Consider the following 21,992-nt stretch of genomic DNA (forward strand, 5'->3'; position numbering starts at 1 on the left):
GCCGTGTCCTTCGGCTCCGATGCAAACTGCTCATCACATCCCCCCCCGTCCCGACACCACGAGATCCAGCATGACGGCAAAAGGAACAGACGAAAGGGCTTAAAAAAAAAAGTTCAAGCCTTCCTGTCCTGATTCAGCTCTTGCCCCGACTATCACGGATATATTTGGTAGGTGATGTTGGGGTACACGGCCGATCACTAGATTTAAATTTCGGGGCCACGAGCAGCGTTGGACTGTCCCCCCCCATGCTAGGGATAAGATGGGGGGCGTTGATTGACGGTTTCCAAAAAAGCTTGGCCTTGGTGCTTGCCGCTCTCCCGGCGCTGCAACTTTGAACTTGGTCCAGCATGTTGGTGCATCGCTTGCCCACACCCTCGCACGCGACGGGCGCAAAAGACAAGACGGAAGGGAAACAAGCAATAGCCAAGCTTTCTAGCGGGTTGTTGGTCTGGAAAGCAGAGGAATGGGATTTTGCTGCTGTCTTGGAACGACATGATTGTATCTGGCTGATACATGCTTCACTTATTCTGAACTGTCCAGGCGAAAAGAAAGACGGGAAGTGAGTCGCAGGGGGTTGGGACGCTTCGCCTAGTAGGAAAACAATCGGTGAGAGGGCTTCATCATCGTGTAGCCGAGCGACTGGACGAGATGAAGTGGAGAGAAATTTGTAGCACGTTTCTGTGTGCTGTGAGAATGACGGAGTCGCCACATACACTGCATACATACACGGCACTGGGTGAGCATGCTGGGGGCGTGTGTGCAGTCATCCCATATCCAAAAGCATGCAATAGAACATGTGAGCGTATTTTACTCTGGGGGGTTCTAAAGCAAGGATAGGAATAACGACAGGCTGCGACGATGAAGGAATCCATCTGCTGACGGTGAAGAATGACGTCGGTCGCTTATTTCACCTTGATGCCTCAAGGAGCCTCACGCTCACGGATGCCCCCATGCAGAGGCGCTTAACCAGCGGCTGCCTGTGCGACCCTTCTTCATGACTGTGAGTACCAATGCACAGAACTCTGTACGTACATGCATAGGTAAGAAGTGTAGCACAAGTATAACAGCAAGAGGCTTCCAATGACGCAACTATTCTATTCTATCCCCTCGTAGGTTCGACCCATTCACCAATCAGTGCGCCGATGATGTTGGTGGCATTTCTCGTCCCAGGATTCTTCGCCTGTCTCTCTCCCGTGTACATGTACGGAAGTATTCGCAGCTCTACACACACTCCATTTCACAGAGACGAACAAGAGACTCTTTCCCCATTTCCAGTTGGTCGTTGAATTAGTCGACAAGCTTTTGACGTCAGTGGCGGCCGTGTCAGGGGTCTCAGCGGCTCCGTCGATCTCCGCTTTTTCGGGCCCGTAACGTCATTTTCCGGCATGTTGGTTGGCTGAGGGACCAGCCAGCCCTTCTTATTTGCCCCGTGTGGACTGTGATTTCGGGCGAGTGCACACCCGGGGTGGGGAAGGGCAGGGATGAGCGTGAGGGTGGGGTGTGGCGATAGCATGAGAGTACGTACCTGGGTAGTTATCCTGTCTGGTGGTATTGCCTTTGGTATCCGTGATTGTTTGGCTCCGCATTGCTTTGGATAGGAGGTTTTACCGAGCTTTGTTTTCTGTGATGCTGGCTGCTGGTATTTCGTGTCGTTTCACTAGGGATTTGGAATACTCGAAACGGTCGGCGGTGGCAGTTTTTGGGTGTGAATCTTGGTACAAATGTTCTGCGAGATATATTGCTGGATCGGTTAACCTTGCCGCAGGAGATGAAGTCAGGCTGTACGGTGAGCCGGTGACAATCTACGTCGTACACTCGATGAATGAGTTCCTTGTAATTTGGGCTGTCCTTTAACGACTGTCCAGTATCATCTTTGCTGATACCGAGTTACGCCGGCGTTGCCATTTCACATGGGATGCCTCGTTCTTCGCAGTTAGATCTATCTGTTACTAGTCACCTTATCAAATGACGCCCAATATCCTTGAAAGACATAACTTCTGAATCCCTTGACACTACTCAGCTCAATGCCATTACACTCCCAACGTCATTCAAATCCCACGCATAAAGAATCAGCATAGATTTATAAGTTATATCTCTACTTTAAACGACCACCTTCCCTCAATATCAAACCAACTTCCCATCTAGGAATCACACAGATCCGATCTACAGCCCATCACACATCATACGTCTACGTTGGCAAAAGTCCTTGGCACTACACCTTCCTCTAATGTAGCTATAGACATACACCAGCACATACACGGCACGAATCCGAAACGAATCAACATCACCTGTGTTAAGCACAGGCTATCTCGGCTGTAATTGCAAGCACCGTAGCATTGTTCGAAAGCACATGTAACCGTCGTGATCAGCGGCGGAAGAATTATTCGCTAGTCGGGCCGGAGCGATCAGAACAAAGGATCAACACGACTACAAGCCTCATTGGCAGACAATGAGAGTTTGCTACCTGTACTCTGTTCATCCTGGAAGTAGTGCTTTACCTGGTATCCCAGTAATCTGTTGCTCAACATGTCATGTATACAAAACCCCATACATACACAAAATACATACAAACCTAAATAGGCACACCATCTAACAACTACATCCCAAGCACAACATCAACCATTCATCCCACTACTAACACCAGTCATATCCTCAGTATCTCTCAGTAAAAAGTCCCAAGCAACCCTGCACCATAAAGTTTCACCACACCAAGCCCCTGTTTTACCTTTTCGCCCTTCATCCTCCCCAGACAAGGATCCAATCCATTTACTACCAGACCCCAAAGCCCGATAGGTCGGCAATACTCTTCAACACCTCGAACCTAGATGCCCGTCTAGGACAAGGGACTCAGGATCTTTGCGCAGCCAGTATACTTGCTATCCTGGTGTATAGTCAGGGTCGGTCCGCAATCGGATTGCAGACTGCGCCAGGCGCATGACGGCCGTCAGATATACCCTTGTAGTGTACGGTCTAGATGCGTTCGCATAAGATACGGCTTCGAGAGCAGTCAGAGAGCGTTACTTCGATGGTGCGCAATGAGGCCCCCAAGTTCGTTGGTGATGATTAGCGACTGGCTGGCTTACTACAATGCTGGGGTGACGAAACTCGCAATTTGTTTGCTTTCCAGCATCGTAACCCTCAATATTGATGAATTATGCGACTGACTAGGACTGCCAATCTGCTTGTAACTGCATAATTGCCTTTGTCTTCACATTGGCCACGAGTGAGTTCTACGGCATTGCACAGCATCTCAACAGTTGTTTCAAAATCCGCATCCAGATTAATCTGCCGTAAATCTACACTGGGAATCAACCAATACCATTGCCACTTCCAAAGCCAGGACGGCACAATTCCTTCCTCTACCAGACTATCAGTCCATCCCGCATTCGTGTGTCATCAAACACTCCTCCCCTGTGTCCACACAAGGCGCGCAAAAGTAAATAAATAAGTCGACAGTCTTTGTGACGGAGACTGTGCTGAAAAGTAATGTACAGTGATCAACGGTAGATGAGAAGAGAAGAATGTCAAGGAAAGTTAACAAAGGTCAAAGTAATAAGACGTGGATATGAACTTGTAAACAGTAGAGAGAGAAAAAAGGAAAAACAAAGAGAGACATGTCAAGGTCAAAGACAGCACCCTTCCACGGGAAGAAAGAAAATCTCATCCCGTGGTGGTGCGAAAAATGGCAACACATTAGCCAGTAGTCGTAACATCATGAAATGACGAGCAAATGCTGAAAGTGTAAAGAAGAGACAATAGGCTGACAAGCCGCGTCTGATATGCACGGTGGAAAATATGTGCAGTGTTAGGATTAGTTTCCCCTTTCATTCCCTTTGGAGAGGGGAAGGGAGACACAGGACGGAGATGGGATGGGCTCCTTTGCGATGCTCGACCATCTTCAGTGATAATAAAACGAAATAAAAGCACAACAGACTCCGCACGCCAAATGAACGCCAGGCGACAAGGGCCAATGCATGTAATGAATGCAGCGCAGATAGTATGAGACCGCACGCAACAAAATCAACAAAGACGGCTTTTAAACGTGAGGTGCTGCTCCCGGTCGACTCCTGCCTAGCGATTCCAGCAGTTCGTGCGGTGGTATCCGTTGAATGCCACTGCCCCTGTCATACATTGATGTTGGCGCTGGTGTATACCCCTCTCGCTTCTTCCTAAGCCGGTCCAAGATGATGCCAGCTACGACCATGAGAAGGATGAGACCAAGGGCAATTGCGAGTCCAATGAGGACGACAAAGCCCAGCGGCATGCTGCCACCTCCTGTTGAAAAGAAATCATCCTTTTGCGTAAAGATTCTGGCGATTGTTCCAGGGGCGTTGCCAGAATTGGTCGTGAGCGCATACGGTCTATAGTGGGTGCCGTTGAAAATTGCTGCCGAAGCGATTCCGACGCCTGGAATCATAATCGAACCAGTCATCATGAGTGCCTGGCTCTCTCCCAGTAAGTCCGTCTTGTCATGATTCTTGGTGAGCGAGAAAACTTGAAGGCTTCGAAGAATCGTGCGCGCGGGGAGAGTTTCATTAGCTGACAGCCACTTGCTGCCATCGTACTTCATCAGGTAGACTGATCCGTCCTTGGCTGACTTGCCCGCGACCCAGACTTGTTTCCCGTCGCTCGATCCAGCAGTCATGACCTCAACTGGTCCTGGAATGCTTTCAGCTCCTGGAAAAGTCGACCATGTCTGTCCCTTGGCGTCATACGTCGCCAAGTATCGCTTGTCAGTGCTGTTGGCCATCATGTCACCTGCTACAACAAGTGTCGATTTGCTCGACCACAAGAGACCCAAGACTTCACCAGAGAGACCGTTTCCAGGCTGGAACCATTGCCCCGAGTTGGAGTTGTAAATGCAGAGACCCTCGCATCCCAGTGCGCCTGCCTTGCTGAAAGAGCCGCCGACATAAACCTCAGACGTATCCGGACGAACCGCGATGGCTGCAACGGTACTGGCCTTGCCGGAGATGGGAGCGGGCTGGCTTCCAAACGACTTTGATGAGATATCGTATGACACAAGGCCGTGAATCTGACTGCCACCAATCTTTCCAGAGACCATTCCTCCTGCATAAAGAACGCTGCCCTGGAGAGCTACCGTGATGAATGTCGAATCTGGGGATATCTCGGAGCCCAGTCCACTTATCGACTCGTTGTCCTTGCCGTCAAGAATCATCAAATTGTTGACAGTCGATCCATTTGATGATTTGGCCGTGAAGTGACCCGCAAGAACGGTAATGTTGGTGCTGTCTGTGCTATAAAAGGTACCAGTGATGACACCGCGGAGGGTATCATTTGAGATGTTTTCTCGGCGGTTCAACCTCGAAGACGCAGACTTTGGAGGTACCTCGATATTGAAGGGAAACGTCCCCAGGCCGTTGTTGCTGAGAGTCGCCGCGCCGTTTGCTCGAAGCTGCGCCGACGTTAGGGAACCGGCAAAAAGGTCTCCAACATCCGAAACATTCTGAAGGCTGGCCGTCAGTATACCATTGTACGTAGGCAGAGGCTGGTTGATGTTTTGCATCCAGTTTTGGAGCGAAGGAACCCATATGGCGAAACCGTCAACTCGAGAAGCGCTGTTATTCTTGAAAGCATTGCATTGCGAAAATGTGCCGCTCAAGCTGATAGCCGTCTCCATTTGGTTGGATGTTATGTTGATTTGCATTGGCACGACGTGTTCCACCGTGCCATCTACACCGCCACCTAGAGCACTCCAAGTATTCGCCTTTGTATCATACACGGCGACGTTGCTCAATTCCTTCTTGTCGCCGTTGAGCGTACTGTTGAAGCTACCGCCGGCGTAGAGTTGCGTGCCCTCTAGATGCATGTCGATAACTTGGCCATTTAGGCCACCGTCAAGTGAAGTGGCGTTTTGCTTGTCACCGCTAACGGAGACAGCATTGACAAATTCTTTTGAAGTAAAGTTTCCGCCAATGAACAGTGTGTCGCCGGATGTGACCAAGGACTTGACAGCAGAGCGTTGTCCGAATCCTGAGCCCAGCTTGTTGATGGCCGAATTTTCCAAGCTGGATACGTCCACAGGCTTCTTCTGCTCAGGATCAAAGTCAAAGAGGCCGTTGAGTCCTCCGGTCGACTTGGTGAGAGTGAACCCTACTCGTTGGGCGACAACAGTGAGTGACTGCACACTTTGACCAGCCAGGGGCGTAAGGGTGACTGTAGGCTTGAAGCCGTCAGAGCTCTTCTCAATGTAACCGAAATATATCTGGTCGAATTTGTCGAAATAATTTGTTTGGTAGAGAGTCGTGCTGAAGTCGTTGTTGACCGTGCCGGTTGACATGACGCCTGTGATGTTGACTTGGCCTCGCGTAGAGCAAGTGCCGTCAGGCATACAACCTGGAGTGTACATGTTGACAGAGTAATTGCCGGATTCTAAAATATTGGGAGTAAACACGACAGAAGCTGAGTTGCTCTTTATCTCACCACCACTCAACGTCGCCGTGAGATAATCGGAGCTGCTCTGAACGGAAGGTGACTGTTTCCATGGACCCGTAGTAGTAGCTTTCGATGGAAACTCGATTCCCTTGCACGTCGGTTCATTGAAATTAGTCACAGCATAAGAGAAGATATCGTCCTCAAACAGTTCGATGCCGGAAAGTCCTGCCCCTGAGCCGTACCAGGCGGAGATGGCGACCTGGAAGCTGTTCATGCCGACCCGGTTGACAAAGTGAAAGTCCTGGAACTCGGTCTTGGGGTCATTGCTGAGGGGACATTCACTAGTGCAGGTAGCATTCTGTCCGGTGGATGGGTCGACGTAGGTAAAGTTCATGATGCCGTTCAAAGGAAACGCCAAAAAACGGAATGTCTTGGTGCCGCGGCCGTCCTGGTGCGTGTTGTACATCCGCAACTTGGTAGGCTCGAATTTGAATCCAAATTTGGCTTCCCAGGTGGCGGGTACGTTGTCACCTGCGAGCCAGGTGCTGCCAGGTCCATCCTTGCCGGCCGAGCAGACAATGTTTTTGGGATCACTGAATCCGTTGGTAGTTGCGCCGTTCGTAGCGGTAATAGTGCCACCAGATAGGTTGATGATCTGGCTATCCGGTTGGCTCGGTGCGGAAGCGTTTCCAAGACCAGTGAAGCTGCCTCCGAAAACAATGTGTCCGTTTGACGTCTTGGAAATGGCGTTGACGGGGCCGTTGAAACCCGCAAATGGCAAATTAATCCAGCCGTTCGCATCTGACCAGGCAATGGCGTTTGTCGAGTTTGAGCCCTTGAATGTGCCTCCTACGTAGACTGTTTTCCGACTGTCGTCGCAATATAAAGCGTTGACCTCACCCTCTAGACCCTTGATGGGTGTTACTTCTGTTGAGTTGGGGTTGAAAAGCGCAATCGCTGTCGATTGTGTTCCGTCAATACTTGTAAAATTACCACCAATTACCACACCTTTTAAATTGCCATCTGCATTTTTCAACAGGCACATTGCTCGGATTGACGCATCAGTAGCCACGACAGGTGCCAAGGCGCCATTTGGAAGTCGTGTGAGGAGAGATTCGCTGCCGTTCGTGGGAAGGGGCTTTGATATTTGACCCTCGTATTCGTAGAGGGAGATGCCATTGAAGTCGCCTGCAATTGCTATTCGGCCGAGATTAGAGAAGTCGAGGTTCGCTGGCGGCGCTGGATTAAAATGAATTGCTTCTGAAAATGACGGGGCAAGCGCTGCCAGTGTGAGAAGAGCCGAATTAAAGGTCGAGGCAGGCGGACGCCTTGAGCGGCGCTGGCTAAAGGGCAGCCGCATGGCGATGTTGACCCGCCCAAACAGGCCAGTCGAAAAAGGGACGGTGTCGTCGAGATGAAGGTGTAGAGTCTGAGTTCGAAATGAAAATCGGAGAGTGTTGAGAAAAGTTAAAGTCGTGGTAGACGAGGTGATTGGGTCGGTAGCTGTGAGTCGCGATCGGGCATATCAATTTTCGCGGTGACTCCTAATGTTGGGGGGAGAATCTCGAGAGACGGTCAAGCGCGACGTGGGTGCCAACAGAAGAGACACGAAGACCAGAAAACAGGGAGCGACGACACAGACGACGACAACGAAGTGAAAATGGAGATAATGAAAATAACGAGCGTAAGTATAGCGAAGGAAACGGGTCGGCACCGCAAAGCGGAAGCGGCAGAAACACTCTGTCGCCAGTCGCTGTGGTTTCCTCTCGCCGTGGGTGGGTGAATTGAATTTGGGAGTTGAGAGTGTTTTGGGTCAACTGGTGCTTGTTGGCGGTGGTCTGGCTGGTCTGGTCGGCTTCACCACCTTCAAGGAACAAAGGAGATGGTTGGCTGGCTGGCCGGGCTGGGCTGGCTCTCTGCCAAGGTGCAATGTTGGCACAAAGAATGCGGGAAATTGCAGAGCTTGTTGTTACTGGCAGGTTTGCTGGCGGCACTAGTCCGAAACAGGTGTAGCGTCACAGTCGTCAGTAATGGAGCCTGGGCGGTGCACGGCAACAAGCAAGGCCAGCTCCAGATGTGTCCCGGTTTCAATGTCAAGTATTTTGTGGCCGTCAACACACCAGACCTGCTTCAGAGTCTTTGTGGAACGGTAGCACTGGCTGGGGTTTGGTGGTTTGAGGTCTCCCGGCTATTTGGATCGAGTCAAGTTTGGTGGTATGTGTTTTGTGTTTTGTGTGGCCTTTTTAGTTGAAGCTGGCATCAGCCACGTCCGGCACGGAGTATGTACAGCACGGGGACGAACAGGTCATGGGTCGGAGAATCTGGTGCTCCAGAAGTCTCAGGCTCCCGTGGATCGAATACATGTTTTCGCAAGACACGGACTTGGCTGAACTTGACAACACAAGTTGGGATCAGGTGGCGCTACACTAAGAGATAGCACAGCGCAATAAATAGCTTTCGAAGTCCTTCAATAACAGCCAAAGGTCCCCCGGTGTGCATGGTAAGCAGGGCATGTTGTGCCAACAAACTGCACCGACCAGCTATCCGTGCCCGACTGCACCTCAAGTACGGCGTACCGAGTATTCCGCTGCTTCACCTTCAATGTTCTAGATGTCTGCTCCAGAAAGGCGGCCAGTGTACTGCAATTTGCTGAGATCAAAGTGCTGGGTCCGCCGCCCCAGCCTGCCAAGTTCGTATTTAGATTCTGTCCAACGACACACATGCACTCAAATGTCAACTGGTCCAAAGTTTGTGCTGTCCCTCGCTTCTTTGGCAAGCGTCGTCTACTAATAAGCCCTTGCAATTGACTAACGTATCCCGTTGGTTGAAATGCAGTGTGTCAGGGGCTAGGCTGGCTGACTCCAACTGCCAGCATTTGAACCACAAGCAGACTGGACACTTTCTCGTCACCGCCTCCTCACACAGACTCGAACAACGCAGCACGAGAACACGCAATTGGAAAAGCGACGCAAATAAAAGGCGGAGTTTGCTGCATCGCAGTCGCCCAACCGTCCAAAAAGAGCATCTAACGTGCTAAATTTGAAAAACAGGTGGCTGAAGCTGCTTGACCTTCCAACGATCATGGCAGTCGCTCATCACGATCGTCATGTTCCAGTAGTGAGTCGGTGAGCCCTCAGAAGTGAGAACGAAAAGGGTCTCGGCCTTTGCAACCAAGGATATGACTTCCTTTCCCTCTTCCCACTTAAGTACTTAGTATGCTTGTTCCCAGGTCCAGGCTCCCTGCTACTGCCGAGTCCTGGGTGCAAAGTTCTCGCGGCCAGGTCCTACTGTTGCGCGAGAATTGCTGCCACAGGATGTGGGATGCCTGCTGCCTCTGGTCTCACAAGAAACCTCCATGTCTGTAACTCGTGTCACTGTTGGCATTAGGCCTCAGCTCGCCATCCCTATCCGGAGCTGTGCATTTTATTTATTGCAGTATCACCCTCAACAGGGCAGGGGAGTGTCGCAGATGTGACCCACACAAAATTGAGGATGACAAAAACATTAAGACAGAAGATCAGCCAATTTCACTGGTACCTTTTTGTCACAGCCTTGCGCCTCTTTGGCGGAAACACGGGAGCCAGCTGCCATGTGGGGCCCAGGGGCAGCATCCAGTCCTCGTTTCCTGTGCCCTCATGTAGGGAGGAGGGTCATTGTTCAACGAAACTTTGAATTTTTGTGCCTGAATATCTCATGCACCTGCATCGTCTGTGAATGGCTCGACTGCCGAGGAGTTACCGAGTACGGAGGACACATGCGAGGGGGTTCACGAATGGCGTTTCTTCTTATGGCGTAAGTAGTGCCCAAAGTCTCCCCTTTCCAGCCAGAGACCTCGCAGTGAAGCGCACACAGGCATGACGCTATCGTGTGAGAGTGCAGTTGCATGTGAGGAGAAAAGCATTGTGGGGAAGTCAGAGCCTTGGTCTTTTGGTGTCTGGTGTATACAACAAACTACGTTGAAAAATAGCAAAATGCGCGGCTACGGATATTTTTTTGGCACTATGTCTTATGCATTGGCAATTGCTAGGTGGTATGTATGAATGCACATATGTATGTATTGTTAAGTTGAGTGTCAAGTTACAATAGTCATTCTAGAGCAATACACAAGCCAGCTATGTTACTGTAATCATGTGTTATCTATAAAGTAAAGCAGGCATTTAAGTTCATACTGCGACTTCTTCACTATTTTCATTTTATCTCTGCATGCTAAATAGTTACAATTATCAATCTCAGAACTAGTAACTATGTTGCCATCTCAGCTGCTTACGCTTCTGCCTCTTCTGGCAACCCAGGCAAGAACCCAACCACTCCACGCTAACAGTTTCTGTTTAAACTCCAGCCGGAAGACTAACTCGATGCAACTTTTGGTGTTGACAGGTCCTAGCCTCGCCAATCCAAGCTGAATCTATATCTACATCTGAATCTATAAGTCTTGAGATTGAGAAGCGAGGGGAGGAGACAGTTCCATATGTAAAGAAAAACGTCATCTGTGGCCCCGGCCCAAACGAATGGCGTGCAACAGGGTTTTGGGGTGGCCCCCAGCTCACAGTGGACTTCCCAATCCAGCCCAAAAAGTGCGAGCCTTTGGATTGTGGACGGGGTGGAATGTGGATTTGCAACGATGTGAGTTCAAGTTCAGGGTCGACCAGACTTCTATTGACGCCTCAACGCATTGACACCTGATGATCGATGGCACTGTACGGAGTAGGCGCAGTATACTAATAAACACCCATGGATACGTCACAGAACGACCATAGAATAAAACTCAATCCCGGTCAGTTATTTCGGGCCTTTAACGAACTCGGCAGAGCCTGCACAGACAACAAAGGAAAACTTGTTGGCCAGCTGTTCTCATCAGGTGGTTGGAATGTTGTTTTCAGACCAGTAGAAGGGAGCTGCTATTTCCCTTACTCTTGAGTAATGCCGTCAAGCCGCTCAAGAAGGAATCAAGGACTTCTGCAGTGAGCTTTAACTATCCTCAATTATGTTATCTGTGACCGCTTCTATGTGGCTGGTTTGAAGCAGGTTTCAGCGTGCATTCTCAACTGGGAGCTTCCCTGTCGCTCAAGCACGCATACCAGACCTTACTTATATAATATATTCAACTCCAACACCTGAGCTGGTTCTAGGATATTAGCGTGTATGTGAAATGAGGGAACCGCACGTGGCGACTATCATTATTTGGTGCCATGCTCTGTCCCAGCAGATGGCTGTGGGCAAACCTGTCTCTGTTCCACATCCATGAGCTAAACCACATCCCCTGTCTGTAGATCATCCATGTGCGTGTACGACCTTATTATTCGGCCATTGGCACTAAATTGCGTTGTGTATCACGACAGCTTCAGACGTGTCTCCAGACGAATTTCGTGACAGCCACCAAAGCCTTTGGACAGGAGCAGGTAACGCAGCAGACCAGACGTTGCCTCGCCCGAGTCTCATTTTTGGCGTTGTGAATGGTGGACGCGAATTATCTGATGGGTACTCTATATCGAAGAAACAGTTCGCAGATCCAGAACTAATCCCCTGAAATCTACGGATCTGGCTTCAAATACATGACAGACAGGGGTTTGACCCCTCGGGAATACCGGCCCATCCTAGTCGCTGCACGCACTCATCCGATATATTCTGGCAGATAAAGTGAACACACGTCCTGTGACTCGGCTGTTCCTGTGACTCGGCTGTGCCTGTACCGAGAATTTCTGACATTTCACGGAGCAGATCGGTTCTTGATCCCATGCAAGAGGGGCGTGCCTTGCATAGCGTTCGATCAATTTTACCACATTCGTCGTGTCTGTGTCCCATCTGTCTCTCAGTGATCATTGCGTGCACCCGGCATCGTACCATTTTCGTTAGTTTCTCGGTGGGACAGAAAAATAGAATTCCCCGTGGCCAGCGTTGAGTGGCTCACTCATCTGTCTTCTGCTGTCCGTGATACCGCGATTTGTACTCCCTGGGGCTTTCAAATTCACTTGCTTTCCCAGCCCACATCCCCTTCCTTTTCCTCTTCGCCTTGGCCTCGGCCTTCTCGTACACTGCTTTCAGTCCGCCGTATTCGCCGCCCGATTTAGCCTCGTACGTAGTGGCCAGGCCACGTTTGACCATCTCTAGACCAACATTTCTGCGGATAAGAAACCGACGAACGTAGACTGTCGCAACAATGCGGTTGTAGTGGTCGCGTTTATAAATATAAGCCCGCACATTTCGGTGCAGGATATAATCCGACAGCCATTTTAGAGCTTCTGCGGCGAATGGTTGAGCAGGGCGTCCAAAATGCGCACCTTCTGGAGCGTCAATACCAGCAATACGGACCGGTATCTGATATGAGTTAATTAGTGGATTGTGCTGTGGCATATAGACTCGTAAAAAGCTCCTACCGTTCGGTCCTTGAGTTCTTTTCTGGTTTCAGGTATCTTTCTCAGCCAGCCCCAGCCAACTGTCTTCCCACCTGGGGTGTGGAAGAGATGGAAGTTGTCGCCATCACCAACGCTGGTAACTCGGCCGTATAGGCTGCGATTACGAAAGAATGACGGCCGCACAAAGGCTGCACCTGGAATCCGACGAAGATAATTGGCGTAGAGTTGCAAAGCACCGAGCCCAGCCAGGGAGAACACCACGACAGGTGCCCATTCTTTGGCGGCGCCTAGAGGGTCAACCTTGGCTTTCCCAAGGGATTCAGACCATGGCACAGGGTGTTTCGTAGATTCGACTTCGTCGTCGGTGTTCTTCGATGTCTGGGATCGCGATCCAAACGGCCACACCATCCTGAATTCGACCCGGAGGCCGACTAGCCGTGAACTGTCTGTCGACAGAAAGGCCGATGAGGAATGGTGGTGACAGGTCGGCCGGTCTGTTGTGGTCTGGCGAGGATTAGTGGCAGCCTGTAAGCTGCCTGAGGCTTGGCTGAACATTGGAGACACAGGGGCCAATCACCCCACCACGTCTTATTTGAAGCCCAGCCCGTACCTGCATCACTTGATTCTTTGGAGGTGTGGGACCAAGTTAACCTCAAGCAATTCTATTAGAGACCGTGCGGGACGAGACAGCGAAGAGAAACCAGTAACATGTCTCCTACATTAATCACCAGGTCATTTTCTAGTAGAGCCTTTTCGTTTGAATTCGTCTACAGCTGTTGTTATCTACATTTAACAGGTGCAGCCTACTACGCTTTGCCAGCAATCCGCAGAAAAATACCACCGACATGGGCCTGTTGCTTAGCTCCCCTGAACTTTGAATGACCGCCCGCTTGCTGTCTTCCTCTCCTTCTCCTCGCTGTCGGGGCGTGCACGACGTAGAACTAGGAATCAAGTAAGCATTGGTTCTTGGGGATTTGTCTGCCGAAGACGAACCTTGAAGGAAATCCGCCGTTCGCTTTCTCATGCGAGAGTGAATGTATGCCTTGGACGCCTTGATGTGATAATGGAAATAGTCTCGGAAGGTCTGGATGTGGGAGATGACAATCGGCATACGCTGCGGCGTCAGGTGTCTTGGGAAAAGAACTGCACTCATCAGTATTGCATTGGCCGCCAAAAAGGTGCGTTCACCTACCAAATGTAACGTAGCCAATCTCTCCCGTACCAGTGCTTTGCACACCGGGAACTCCTTGCAGCTCCAGAGGCGGATCGTTTCGGAACAGGACCTGCGGAGCATTTTGAATAGCTCTCCGTCGAGCATCCACAAACTCTTGGATGAATACTTTGCCGAATACTCTGTCGGTCTCTTCTCGAAAAACGGTGCTGAAGATGACAGTTACTCTATCGTGACTAGCTTTGACGTAGATTGCCTCTTCTTCTCGGTAGCGGATCGCCTTCACGTTTCCACCTTCTCGTACACCCTGGGGTGCTTCCTCGGAAGTAAACTTTGATGCCTGTTCTTTCAACTCATAATGCTCCTGGTATGCTTGCTCGAAGGGAGCTGCCATGGCATTTCGCTTTAGGAGAGCAAACTTCATCGCAAGAGCGTCGCGTTCCTCTAGCGCATATTGTTAGAAAGCTCTTTTAAAACAATACGACTCTAGTAATGAGGTGTTAGGAAGCTCACCTTTCTCCGCAGGGAGATTCTCGAGGTCAATCAGGACAGAGAAGTCGTAGCCAGGCTCCACGGGTGCGACATATTGACCATACTCTCGCTGAAGGACCTGCTCAGCTCCATATTGAACCAGATCCGGGAAACACCTTATTTGAATGGAAAGGAGAATTTTAGTCTTTGTTTCGGGAGTCGAGATGTGGAAGGTTACGCCATCGAAGTCGGAGATGGTCTGGTCAATGGAAGCGGGAGGGGCTCTGGATACGGTCAGCTGTAAGAGAATTGATAATCACCACGAGAATCAAACAAACCCCGAGAACCTCTCGGTGAGCACCGATTGGATTAATACGTTCTGATAGTCGAGGAGAAGCATCGTTGCGATATGTTTGCTGTTCGCGAAGTCTGCCTGCTCCTCCGGCGTGCTGGAGCTGTTGACGACACATGGTGGGGCTGAGCAAGTGCGGGACGTTGTCAAGCTGTCACCTCACCAAGAGCAGCCACGTGACCCGACAGTTTGCGACGGCCGGATCCACCCTGTCCTATCGATAAGCAAAAAAATATCCCACTGCAAGTGAACGGGACTGAGCTTTGGATTTGTTTGACAGAGGCAGCACCAATTGACATTGCGATTTGGCAAAAATGGTGAAATCGTACCTGTAAGTATTGATCAAGCTCTGAGGCGTGGTATTAAAATACCATTCATTTTTTAACGCATTACAACCAGAAAGTACGAACACGCCAAGTCGTTTGGTGTGGTCACGACCAATACCTCGAACATTGTCTGGGCCGCCAAAGATCGAACCGGAAGTGGCGCGGGACAAGCCGTTGTCGCCGCAAATGAGGAAGTTTTCTGTTGGGATATCAAGAAAGGAGAGCTCCTGAGTCGATGGCGAGATGAACGGTGCACCGTTCCCGTGACTGCCATTGCGCAGAGTAAGACGGATAAGGACATTTTCGCCGTTGGATATGAGGATGGAAGTATCCGGCTCTGGGACAGCAAAATATCCACCGTTCTTGTCAACTTCAACGGCCATAAGTCCGGAATCACGAAACTTGCCTTCGACAATTCTGGCGTGCGCCTTGCCAGCGGTTCCAAGGATACAGACGTCATCATCTGGGATCTCGTCGCTGAAGTCGGTCAATTCAAGCTGCGCGGACACAAGGACCAGATTACTGGGCTTCATTTCATTGAACCCAAACCTCAAATACAAAACGAGGATGGCTCAAATGCAATGGTCTTGGACGACGAGAATCCGTCAGATGGGTTCCTTTTGACCACTGGCAAGGATTCTCTACTAAAGCTATGGGACCTATCATCACGGCACTGCATCGAAACGCATATTTCACAAACTAATGGCGAATGTTGGGCCTTGGGTGTATCCCCTGATCTAAGCGGATGCGTTACTGCAGGAAATGATGGCGAGATGAAAGTTTGGTCACTAGATGCCGAGGGTCTAGCCGCTAGCACCCGACAAGTCGACGTCTCGGCGGCTGCTCATTACCTACACGATCGCGGCGTCCTGCACAGGCAGAGCAAAGATCGAGCTACTGAGATCATATTTCACCCAAAACGCGATTATTTTGCTGTTCACGGTTCCGAGAAGAGTGTTGACGTATGGCGAATCAAATCTGAAACAGAAATAAAGAAGAGCTTGGCGCGAAAGCGACAGCGAAGGAGGCAGAAGCAAAAGGACAGTAAAGGCCAAGACGACGATGCTGAGAATGGCGATGAAGCCAATGAGGACGTTTCAAAAGCGGACATTAGCGACGTCTTCGTCCAATACGTCATCGTCAGAATCGGTGGTAAAGCCCGCTCTGTGGATTGGGCTGCATCTACCAACCAAAAAGACTTGCAATTGCTAGTAAGCACAACGAACAATCAATTGGAATACTACAGCATTCCACACAAGGAGAAGATTGAGCGCAAGAAGAAGGACGAGATTCCCGACTATACTCGCGGCTTGGCCGTCGAACTTCCCGGACACCGAGCTGATATCAGAGCATTGTCCTTGAGCTCAGATGATAAAATGCTTGCTTCAGCAGCCAATGGTTCCATGAAGATTTGGAACATTAAGACCCAAGCTTGCATCCGTACGTTTGAGTGTGGCTACGCGCTTTGTTGCGCTTTCCTACCTGGCGATAAGGTGGTTGTCGTGGGCACGAAGAGTGGCGAACTACAGCTGTTTGATGTTGCGTCAGCATCGTTGCTGGATAACGTACAAGCACACGAAGGTGCAATCTGGAGCCTGAGCGTGCACCCCGACGGTCGTTCAGTTGTTTCTGGAAGTGCCGACAAGACTGCGAAGTTCTGGGATTTCAAGATTATCCAAGAAGAGGTTCTTGGCACAAAGAGAACCACGCCCAAGCTGAAATTGGTCCAGTCAAGGACTCTTAAGGTTTCTGATGACATTTTGAGTCTCAAGTTCTCTCCCGATGCAAAGCTACTTGCGGTTGCCTTGCTCGACAACACAGTCAAGGTCTTCTTTGTGGACTCGCTGAAGTTATATCTCAACCTCTACGGCCATAAGCTCCCTGTGCTGAGCATGGACATATCTTACGATAGCAAACTTATTGTCACGAGTTCCGCAGACAAGAATATCAGAATCTGGGGGCTCGACTTCGGAGACTGCCACAAGGCCTTGTTCGGTCACCAGGACAGTATTCTGCAGGTCGCCTTCGTCCCACACAATTCTGACGGGAATGGCCATCATTTCTTCAGCAGCAGCAAAGATAGAACCATTCGATACTGGGATGGAGACAAGTTTGAGCAGATTCAGAGACTAGACGGCCACCACGGCGAGATCTGGACCATTGCCATCAGTCACTCTGGAAATTTCCTCGTCAGTGCTGGTCACGACAAGAGCATCCGGGTCTGGGAGGAAACAGACGAGCAGATCTTCCTCGAAGAAGAGCGAGAGAAGGAAATGGAAGAGCTATACGAAAGCACATTGACGACGTCTCTCGAGAACGACCCTGACGGTGAAGACGAAAAGGGTGAAGTAGCCGCAGCCACCAAGCAAACCACAGAAACCCTAATGGCAGGTGAAAGAATACAAGAAGCCCTGGAAATGGGCATGGCCGACCTGAATCTCATGAAGGAATATGAGGAAGCCAAACTCTCCAATCCCAACGCTCCCCCACCGCAACGCAACCCCGTCTTCCTCGCCCTGGGCAACATCTCGGCCGAAACGCACGTCATGACTGTCCTCCAACGCATCAAGGCCTCCGCTTTACACGACGCACTGCTCGTGTTGCCCTTTGCCACCGTCCCCATACTCTTCACCTTCCTCAACATATTTGCCATGCGGTCCATGAACATCCCCCTCACGTGCCGCATCCTCTTCTTCATGATCAAGACGCACCACAAGCAAATTGTGGCCAGTCGCACGATGAAAGCCATGATGGATGGGATACGTACAAATCTACGGGCAGCACTTAAAAAACAAAAGGATGAAATGGGCGTTAATATTGCCGCTCTCAAGGTTGTGGGGATGCAACTTCGTGATAAAAGTGTCAAGGAGTACGTTGACGAGACGTGGGAGGATGAGAACCCTGAAAGGAGCGCTAAGAAGCGGGCGTTTGTACATGTAGCATAAAAGGAGCATGGGCATCATTTAGTAAATCTCATTAAATAAATAAACTCGAAATAACAATGTAAATCTCATCAAACCCAAAACATGCCGTAAATGTAAAAAGTTCATACCCAGACCAGGTCTCCATTGTGATCACGTGACGAGACTGGATCTCAAGCAGGTCGTCAAAGCGTGATACACCTCATCTCCAGACCAAGATATCGCCGCCTCAAATCAACAAATACCAACTCTGAGTCAACAAACTTCAGAACTAAAAAAGCATAATCATCCTTCCAATACACAGCATCTAGATTCCCGGCCCACGCCATCATCTTCGCAGCCCTCATCCCTCCACCCCTCCACTGAACCGAGCACACCATGCTCTTCTTCAGGTACAACCACCGCGACACGCAGCATCCCCTTCCCTGTATTAACAGCGGGTAGTTTTTTCAAAACCCTTATTGACCATGAAGTCACGGTTGAGCTCAAAAACGACATTCAGCTCAAAGGCACGCTCAAGAGCGTAGATCAGTACCTCAACATCAAGCTCGATGACATTTCTGTGGTAGAGGAGCTGAAATACCCCCATCTGGTGCGTTCTTCAAAGTCGGGTGTGGGAGAGTGGAACTAACGTGAGGAAGAGCTCTGTGAAGAATGTCTTTATTCGGGGCTCGGTGGTGCGATATGTTCATTTGCCGGCTGGGTCTGTGGATACGCAGTTGCTGGAGGATGCGACGCGGAGAGGTAAGTTGCCTTGGCGCTTTGGTGTATGCGGTCTTGCTAACTGCTGTGTAGAAGCTGCTGCTCAACAGGCCAAGGCTAGGTAAACTTGGAGTTGATGCACGGTGGGTTGGGGTTGAAGGTCGTAGCTACTAGAGGCAGTGGGTAGACTTGTTACGAGGCATTGGCGTTGAGTCTAAAAATGGATAATGGACTAATGATATTCATTGATTTTTACGTATCCAATTCGCTAAGACTATGTGTGATGTCATAAATCATCGTACTCCGAATGATGCTATTTGTACATGGGACATCTTCACCACCAGGCTCCTCCTCCTTTTCCAGACTTATCGTCCCATAGGGATATGGTCTTGTCGTCAACATTATCCTGTCCTTCTATGAGAGGACGAACAAGCCCACCGCGCCGTCTTTCAGATGCCCACCGGTCTAGCCATCCTTTCATTCTCTTTCTGGATTGCTCACTGCCTACATTGACGGTGGGAATTACCTTTTCTATCCTTAGGCTCATTATGAACATGGCCAGCTCTCGAAAACTACTGTGCTCTGAATAAGGCACGCCAAAACACATAGCTTCCTTTGTACTGCCTCTTTGGGCAACAAAGTCTTTGTATCCAAACCGGGTTCTCCAGCCCTTGCCGTGAAGTATTTGATGTGTTTGTATACTAGTTGGCGAGGTGTTGGCTGTGATTTGCTTGCTATTTGGTGGTCGGTAATTCCAGCCGCTGGGACGAAATCCCACAATGCGACTAAAATGCCCTTTGTAGCCATTTAGATATTCCTGGAGTGTCTCGGCTCGAATTTCCATGAGTGACTGCATGTGGACCTGGGCTTCAACGGGGTTGGATGTTAGCAGTTCAGCCAATTCTGGGTCGTCGAGCTGTTTGCAAATCCTCATCTTGCCTGGAATAGCAAAGATCTTGCTTTTCAGAGCCTTGGCAATGGCAACGCAGATTCGTTCCTTTCCGATGGAATAGGTGCCACAGATGACGAGTAGTCGCTGACCCAGTTTCGGAGGTTTTGGACTTTCCACACTATTGGTATTCTGCTTGTCACTGTGGAAATATTTGCTGACTGCTTGGGTCCCTTCTTCTTTGGCGCCCTTTTCCCATATGTCGTCTTTGCAGGTTGGATCTGGAGAAAGTGATGCACACAAGTCGGCACAGGCTTTGATAACGTCATCTTGTGGTGGGAAGGAGTATCTTGGGTTGAGATAGGTGGTGTCCAAGTAGCATATGTCGATGATTTGTTGGCTCAGCTTCCCTGTTGTCGCATCTTTAAGGTCAGGTTTCATGAGTGGATGGGTAACGTGAGCAGGGCACGCTCGAAAGTCACCACAGTGAAGAATTCGCTTGCCACGCCTATTGCTTCCCTTCTCAGGGGGTTTTTGAAAAAGGAACAATGAGCTGCCGGGACAATGGTTTGCTGGTATCATGGTGACAGTAGCACCGCCTGTTCCCGGGATGTCATATGCTTTCTCAAAGTCCAGTTCCACTACCCACTTTGCAGCAGTTCTGAGCTGCTGTTTCACTAAGCTTCCAGTCACCTTGCTGCAGTATATTGGTCCATGTACCCAATTCGCCGTCAGACCGATATAATGATCGCTGTGGAAGTGACTTAGAAAATACGCCTCGCAACCCTTGACAGCACCGTAACGAAAGGCATCGACACAAATATTGAATCCCGGTATAATCTTGTAGAATGGGCAAGTTCTCTCGTAAGCTGGACGGCCCCTCGAAGCATTCTCCGCTGCTGCCGCTGCTACCCAAGCAGAGTCTTCCGCTTTGTTTGACATGAGCTTCGAAAAGGCCGACTTCACTTCCTTGCCGTCATTGTCCAACTCAAATGGGTTTGGTTGGCCCGGTCGCGGAATTGCTGCGCGTGCAAATCGTTTACTTACTTCCACAGCCTCAACCTCGGGGGCCGGCGATGTGGGCTGGGCGGGCTTGTTTCCTGGTAGGGGTATGGGGTTCCGGTCGAGACACGAGTTTACGTGTTTGGTCGCATCGTCCATCGATATGCCTTGAAGACTTCCGCTGCAAATGGGACAAGTCTGGGCCGCAAAATCGTCTTGAAAAGAATCCTCCCCAAAGTCCTCAGGTATTGCTATTCCGGCCTCCTCTGCCTCCAACCGGGCCTGCTCACGCATAAATCTCATCTCCCGCATTTCTTCTCCTTCAAACTCGTCTAAATCCGCATCATCTATTTCGCCGAAAGTCTCGAGGTCTGCAAACTGGTCATACGTTTGGTCTTCTTCATTAGAATCCGGCTTCTTCTTGGGACTTTGGTGCCGTACATTGGGAGAATCTGGAGGCTTCGGACGGCCATGGTTTGTACGTTCACAGCTATCTGGAAGAGATGATTTGTTGGGTTTTGTGGACACGGAAGAAGGAGCCTCTCGTTGTTGGTCGTCGTCTTGATCATCGTCGCTGTCGGAATCCATGACGAAGGGGACGTTTAGTCGAGGCTTGGCGCTTTTAGCCAGCTTGTAGTCGTGTGAGTTGTTGCTGGAATCTGACTTGGCAGAGACAGATTCACTGTTCTCTCTCAATGCCAGATGCTCATCGCTAAGTCGTCTCTTTTTGTTGGACATTGTCGACTCATTGAAGCGGTGATCGTCATCGTGGCTGTAGATATCTTCCTCATGCTTAGCAGCATCAACGACTGTTCCTACAAAAAGGGAGTCTTCGGGTCGTTGGGTCTTTTGAAAAAAGCTAAGGATGCTTGCATTTGGTTTTGCTGGTTTCTTGGATAGAGTGGTTGATGTCGCAGTCTTTCTAGGCGTGAATGATCGGTTCGATTTCGCAGTGGCGACCATGATGGGAGTTTGCTAAGGAATTTGCATTATATGAGGTGTGAGAAGCATGCACAGACTGCCTTGATAGACAAATGAGACGGGCTTTTTGCTGCAAGCGGGTTGAAGATTGGACAGTGACAAGGAGATGAAAATTCACGGGTTCGTCCAGTGAAGTGGGTATTGGACCCTTTAGCGACACGCTTCGCGAGACAGAGGCTGAATGCCCAATCGCGAGGTCACATGTTCACTATACGCCACTGTAAGTTGTCTCTCCGTGGGCACTAGACTTGAGGCTGAGGTGCAGCCACTCAAACTTCCATGTTGGTGGGGTCAATCTTGTTTATCTTGAACCAGACTGGAAGATCTCGATACTTTATTGGGTGAGAAGTGTTTGGGGGAGACGAAGTAGCTACAGAATGTCTGTCGTCAACGAACGCCGTCAAACAAATTCAAAAGGTAAGAGATCT

The 21,992-nt window shown here is 50.0% G+C and overlaps 7 protein-coding genes across 7 annotated transcripts; 2 read left to right on the forward strand and 5 right to left on the reverse strand.

Moving 5' to 3' along the window:
• Positions 1-133: 133 nt before the first annotated feature.
• VFPPC_15087 (hypothetical protein) lies at positions 134-724 on the reverse strand (the record flags this gene model as incomplete). The annotated part of the gene is made up of 1 exon (XM_018292840.1): positions 134-724. The coding sequence occupies one exon, from the start codon at positions 722-724 to the stop codon at positions 134-136; it is 591 nt and encodes a 196-aa protein (XP_018148319.1).
• A 3,312-nt stretch (positions 725-4,036) lies between these two features.
• Positions 4,037-7,756, reverse strand: VFPPC_00265 (cellular morphogenesis protein; the record flags this gene model as incomplete). Its single annotated transcript, XM_018280316.1, has 1 exon — positions 4,037-7,756. The coding sequence occupies one exon, from the start codon at positions 7,754-7,756 to the stop codon at positions 4,037-4,039; it is 3,720 nt and encodes a 1,239-aa protein (XP_018148320.1).
• A 4,544-nt stretch (positions 7,757-12,300) lies between these two features.
• VFPPC_00267 (nuclease (SNase-like)) lies at positions 12,301-13,157 on the reverse strand (the record flags this gene model as incomplete). The annotated part of the gene is made up of 2 exons (XM_018280317.1): positions 12,301-12,711; positions 12,771-13,157. 2 exons carry the CDS (start codon positions 13,155-13,157, stop codon positions 12,301-12,303), a joined length of 798 nt encoding a protein of 265 aa, XP_018148321.1.
• A 450-nt stretch (positions 13,158-13,607) lies between these two features.
• On the reverse strand, positions 13,608-14,791 carry VFPPC_15088 (ARP2/3 complex; the record flags this gene model as incomplete). The annotated part of the gene is made up of 5 exons (XM_018292841.2): positions 13,608-13,690; positions 13,743-13,892; positions 13,942-14,364; positions 14,434-14,675; positions 14,730-14,791. 5 exons carry the CDS (start codon positions 14,789-14,791, stop codon positions 13,608-13,610), a joined length of 960 nt encoding a protein of 319 aa, XP_018148322.2.
• Positions 14,792-15,057: 266 nt separating this feature from the next.
• On the forward strand, positions 15,058-18,014 carry VFPPC_00268 (WD repeat protein; the record flags this gene model as incomplete). Its single annotated transcript, XM_018280318.1, has 2 exons — positions 15,058-15,074; positions 15,143-18,014. 2 exons carry the CDS (start codon positions 15,058-15,060, stop codon positions 18,012-18,014), a joined length of 2,889 nt encoding a protein of 962 aa, XP_018148323.1.
• Positions 18,015-18,368: 354 nt separating this feature from the next.
• VFPPC_15089 (small nuclear ribonucleoprotein LSM2) lies at positions 18,369-18,817 on the forward strand (the record flags this gene model as incomplete). The annotated part of the gene is made up of 4 exons (XM_018292842.1): positions 18,369-18,382; positions 18,435-18,582; positions 18,632-18,734; positions 18,786-18,817. The coding sequence occupies 4 exons, from the start codon at positions 18,369-18,371 to the stop codon at positions 18,815-18,817; spliced, it is 297 nt and encodes a 98-aa protein (XP_018148324.1).
• A 209-nt stretch (positions 18,818-19,026) lies between these two features.
• On the reverse strand, positions 19,027-21,546 carry VFPPC_00269 (DNA repair protein Pso2/Snm1; the record flags this gene model as incomplete). Its single annotated transcript, XM_018280319.1, has 1 exon — positions 19,027-21,546. One exon carries the CDS (start codon positions 21,544-21,546, stop codon positions 19,027-19,029), a length of 2,520 nt encoding a protein of 839 aa, XP_018148325.1.
• Positions 21,547-21,992: the final 446 nt, after the last annotated feature.

Source organism: Pochonia chlamydosporia, chromosome 1 (genome assembly GCF_001653235.2).
Source record: "Pochonia chlamydosporia 170 chromosome 1, whole genome shotgun sequence".
NCBI classification, from domain to species: domain Eukaryota; kingdom Fungi; phylum Ascomycota; class Sordariomycetes; order Hypocreales; family Clavicipitaceae; genus Pochonia; species Pochonia chlamydosporia.